This window comes from Oryx dammah, unplaced genomic scaffold, assembly GCF_014754425.2.
Source record: "Oryx dammah isolate SB20612 unplaced genomic scaffold, SCBI_Odam_1.1 HiC_scaffold_13, whole genome shotgun sequence".
NCBI classification, from domain to species: domain Eukaryota; kingdom Metazoa; phylum Chordata; class Mammalia; order Artiodactyla; family Bovidae; genus Oryx; species Oryx dammah.
Window position 1 is genome coordinate 8,167,370 of NW_024070197.1, and position 5,588 is coordinate 8,172,957.

Here is a 5,588-nt window from a genome sequence, read left to right on the forward strand (position 1 = left end):
GACAAAGGGCAGGAGAGGTGGGCCCTCTCAGCTTTTCAAGCTCCTTCTGCCTGTGGGCGTGTTGCGAGCAGGCGAAGACGCTGTGCTGACGCCTTGGAAGGTGTTATCTCATGATGCTGAGGTGATCCTTCCCCATGACCTTGAGGAGAAAACGACCCAGGGCAGGAGGAAAAGAGGGGACACGGGCCAATGCAGGGGACACGGGTTCCATGCCCGGCCTGGAAAGATCCCACGGGCCGTGGAGCAACTAAGCCCATGCCCACAAGTACTGAGCCTGCGCTCTGGAGCCCGGGAGCTGCAACTACGGAAGTGTGTGCCCTGGAGCCAGCGCTGCACAAGGAGAGAAGCCCCCGCAGGGAAAAGCCCATGCACCACAACTGGAGAAAAGCCCGCACAGCAACCAAGACCCAGCACAGCCAGAAATAAATGAGTAAGTAAAAATAGAAAGGCCTGGAATTTAGGAAGACTGCTGGTGACCAGGGCTGCTGGGGAAGACCTATGAGGAATTTACATTTGCTTATGAACTTGCACCTGTGCTTAAGAGAATAACTAGTGTCAAAGCAAGGCACTCGTGGGCTTCTGGTCTATACAAATGCTGCCAAGGCAGCAATATCATGGAGCAGTGTAGATAACTCTGAGCAATACTCCTATGCAATCCATATTGTAACCATCATAATGTTTCAGTAGTTAAAAATGAGGAAATGACACACTGTACCATTTATGGAAAATATGATCTCAAGTTATTTGAGGGTTATCCTGGACTGGAAGAAACTGGAATCAAGCTGGAATCAAGATTGCTGGGAGAAATATCAATAACCTCAGATATGCAGATGACACCACCCTTACGGCAGAAAGTGAAGAGGAGCTAAAAAGCCTCTTGATGAAAGTGAAAGAGGAGAGCTAAAAAGTTGGCTTAAAGCTCAACATCCAGAAAACGAAGATCATGGCATCTGGTCCCATCACTTCATGGGAAATAGATGGGGAAACAGTGGAAACAGTGTCAGACTTTATTTTTTGGGGCTCCAAAATCACTGCAGATGGTGACTGCAGCCATGAAATTAAAAGACGCTTACTCCTTGGAAGAAAAGTTATGCCCAACCTAGATAGCATATTCAAAAGCAGAGACATTACTTTGCCGACTAAGGTCCGTCTAATCAAGGCTATGGTTTTTCCTGTGGTCATGTATGGATGTGATAGTTGGACTGTGAAGAAGGCTGAACGCCGAAGAATTGATGCTTTTGAACTATGGTGTTGGAGAAGACTCTTGAGAGTCCCTTGGACTGCAAGGAGATCCAACCAGTCCATTCTGAAGGAGATCAACCCTGGGATTTCTTTGGAAGGAATGATGCTGGGAGGGATTGGGGGCAGGAGGAGAAGGGGACGACCGAGGATGAGATGGCTGGATGGCATCACGGACTCGATGGACGTGAGTCTGAGTGAACTCCGGGAGATGGTGATGAACAGGGAGGCCTGGCGTGCCGTGATTCATGGGGTCGCAGAGAGTCGGACATGACTGAGCGACTGAACTGAACTGATGGCCAGTAGAAAAAGGGAGTGACTATGAGATGTCATTCTGTGTGCATCCTAAGTCACTTCAGATGTGTCTGACTCTTTGTGACCGCATGGACTGTAGCCTGCCAGACTTCTCTGTCCATGGGATTCTCCAGGCAAGAATATTGGAATGGGTTGCCCTGCCCTCCTCCAGGGGATCTTCCAGACCCAGGGATTGAACCAGCGTCTCTTATGTCTCTTGCATTGGCAGACAAATTCTTTACCACTAGCACTACCTGGGAAGCCCCATGAGAGTCATCCTACTGTGTTACAGATACTTTCTATTCACCATCAGTTAATGACGACTTAAAAAAAAAACCAAGGGGATGATAATGCTGGTATTAATGTTAACACTGGTGGTGGGATACGCATGTGCATGCTCAGCTGTGTCTGACTCTTTGCAACCCCATGGACTGGAGCCCACCAGCCTCCTCTGTCAACGGGATTTCCCATGGCAAAAATACTGGAGTGGATTGCCATTTCCTTCTCCAGGGGACCTGCCTGACCCAGGGATCAAACCTACATGTCCTGTGTCTCCTGCACTGGCAGGCAGGTTCTTTACCACTGAACCACCTGGAAGCATGTTACTGATGAGAACACTTCTTCAAATATACATCAAGTTTAATATATGAAAAGCCGTTCACTTTTATTAATTAACATGTAGTAAATTCACACATAATCTAAATAAAACTTTCCAAAGTTTACTCTATAATCTTTGATCAAAATACAGATTACAAGCATTTGGAAACATTCTTGTTCTTCTGATACAATGGTCAGAGAAATGTGATATTTATGGTTTACAAAACAGAGAGAGCAATTATTTAGTAAACAAGAATGTACATTAATTACATGACCTTTCAGGAAAAGGTTACATATATTTTTCTTGGGTATCTGTGACGATTTCCTGATTGCTACCATGTCAACTAAAATTCATGACTTCTAGTTATTGCTGTTATAAAAATACATCAGGATTTCAGTGAACTGCCATCTTTATATCCATAAAAAACCATTGGCAAAACTATTTAAAATTTCGACTCTCTGTCTTACTTTAATACAAACAATTATTCTCTGAATACTTACCTAATGGTGACATAGAGGGATGTTTTCAACAATGACAATCATCACCTTCATTTAGACTTCCACTGTACATTTCACATTACAAGATCCTTAATAGTACATTAAAAAGTAGATAAAAATTATTTCCACCTAATATAGAAGGGTTTTGTTTAACTTTGAGGCAGCAAAGATCAAGAATATTAGTTTTTTAAAAAGCATATTAGTTCACATACACACTAGAAACAAAAGTATGGCATGTAGTACTTTGAAAGTTGAGTTATATTAAATTTCATTTTCACATACTGTCAATATGAATAAGGATACAATGATAATAATTATATTGTCCAACATCTCTCGCCTTGATCTTATGGTCCAAGTAACAAATAATTTTTCTAAGTGTTTTAACTTTGGATTATTTTCTATAATATCCTGATTTAAAGTAATACCAGAAAAGGATTATCGACTGAATGCTATCTTTGATGAATTCTCTGATATTTACTTAGACCTGAGTTTTTAAATTCATGTTGTACATTTTTTACAGCATTAAGCGTTCTTCCTAGTATGAACTCTCTGGCATTTTCTGATGTGTATGCTTAGGACAAACCTCTTTCATCACTTATTACATTTGTAGGGTCTCTCTCCAGCACACGCTCTCTGATGCTGAGTGAGGTGACAGCTCACTTTAAGGCTTTGTCATATTATTTATATTTGTAAGACTACTTGGCAGTATGAATTATTTTATGGCAAGTAAGATTTGAGTGGCAATTAAAAGCTTTGCCTCATTCTTTACATTTGTATGGTTTCTCCCCAGTATGAATTCGCCTATGTTGACTAAGGTTTGAACTCTGACTAAAGGCTTTGCCACATTCTGTACATTTATGAGGCTTCTCTCCTGTATGAATTCGCTGATGTTGAGTAACATGTGAACGCCTGGTAAAGGCTTTGCCACATTCTGTACATTTATAAGGCTTCTCCCCAGTATGAATTCGCTGATGTTGAGTAACATGTGAACGCCTGGCAAAGGCTTTGCCACATTCTGTACATTTGTATAGCTTCTTCCCAGCATGAATTCTCTGATGACGGGTAAGGTTTGAGTAATGACTAAAGGCTTTGTTACATTCTGTACATTTATAAGGCTTCTCCCCAGTATGAATTCGCTGATGCACAGTGAGATATGAGCAACTATTAAAGGCTTTCCCACATTCTCTGCACGTGTGAGGCTTCTCCCCAGTATGAATTCTCTGATGTTGTCTAAGATTTGAGTAACTGATAAAAGCTTTGCTACATTCTTTACACTTGTATGGTTTCTCCCCAGCATGGATTCGCTGATGTTGAGTAAGTGTTGTACTTTGGTTAAAGGCTTTCCCACAATTCTGACATTTATATGGTTTCTCCCCAGTATGGATTCGCCTATGTCGATTAAGGTGTGAGCTCTGATTAAAGGCTTTGCCACATTCTGTACATTCGTAAGTCTTCTCTGCAGTATGAACACTGAGATGTTGAGTAAGGCTTAAGGGCTTGCCAAAGGTTTTGCCACATCCTGGACATTTGTGAGTGTTCTCTAAAGTATGAATTGTGAGATGTCGAGTGAGGTTTGAGGGCTTGCTGAAGGTTTTGCCACATTCTGCACATTGGTTAGGTTTCCCTCCGGTGTGGATTTTCCTGTGTCCATTTAAATTTGATAATTGAAGAAAGACTTTCCCACATTTATTCCACTTGCAATGTTTCTCCTTAGCATGAATACTCAGATGTTGAGTAAGTTCTGATGGCTGGTTAGAGACTTGATCACATTCACTAAATTTGTAATTATTCTCTTCAATATGTATATTCCTCTCTGTAATAAGATTTGAGCTTTGATAAAAGACATTTCTACATTCATCCCTATGGTTCTCTGAACATTGAGTTCTCTGATGATTCATGAGATCTGAGTCTTGGTCAAAGTGATTCCCAGGTTCAAGGCATGGGTAGATTCTGGCTCCATCATAAATACTGTTGTAATTATTGAAGCTGGAGCTCTCACTTAAGGCCTCACTCATGGGATTACACATGGAAGGTTGTTCCGCATTATCTGTACTATGATACCCATTGAATGATGGCAGCTGGATAAAGACTGTCTCGTTATTATTGACATTACAGATATTGGAATAAGGAGAAAATGTTTCTTGGTGGAAAAATAATGAGTCTTCACTAAAGGATCTCTCAAACTGATCATAATGAGATTTTCTTCCTTCATTTTCAAATCTCTGGCTCTCAGACGAGTGTGACTGACTGTTTAATTCAAACCTATATTCATACTGGTTTGAGTGATTATTTGTAGCATAGACTAGATGACTTTCCATGTTTTCAAAATTTCACATCAGAGAATATGGTTTTTTTTTTTAATCATGTGGGTTCTTGCTTACAAAAACATATTTTTCTGCCAAACTTATTGACTTCAAATGGAATTTTTCCCAATTTGATGCATATCCTCAATTTCTTTAGGCAATCATGTTTTCATCATGAATAATTGGACCAATTTGGTTACATCTAAAGCAACATCCTTTTGCCCTTCACAGCCCCCCTTACTTTCCCAGTCTTTCATTAAGTACAAATTTCCAAGCTGAGACTCTCAGAATTTCCAAGCACATTACACATGAATCTCCTATGCATGGCTTCTTTGGGAACAAACCCTGGGTATCATGAGAAGATATCGCTGAAAGATAACAAATAACCAAGATCCCACTTAGTACCTTGAGTGAATATGCTTTACAGTTGTATGCAATATTGACAAACCCCTAGCTAGATTAATAAGAGGTGAGATGCAAGGAAGATCAGAAGTAAAAATAATGGCACTGTACATGTTACATAGAACAAAGAGTAATTCTATCAGGTTACAATGAATGATACTATACCAAAAAGTTGAATACCTCAAAGGAAGATTCAATTTTTAGAAACACAGAACACCTTAGATGTTAGCATGAGTGAATTAAAAAATTATAACA

General features: G+C 40.4%; 1 protein-coding gene across 1 annotated transcript; it reads right to left on the minus strand.

Moving 5' to 3' along the window:
* Window positions 1-3,378: 3,378 nt before the first annotated feature.
* Window positions 3,379-4,946, minus strand: LOC120873076 (zinc finger protein 501-like). The gene is made up of 2 exons (XM_040253814.1): window positions 3,820-4,946; window positions 3,379-3,678 (listed from the first exon to the last, which is right to left on the minus strand). Exons 1-2 carry the CDS (start codon window positions 4,944-4,946, stop codon window positions 3,387-3,389), a joined length of 1,419 nt encoding a protein of 472 aa, XP_040109748.1. The 3' UTR covers window positions 3,379-3,386.
* Between the last annotated feature and the right edge of the window lie 642 nt (window positions 4,947-5,588).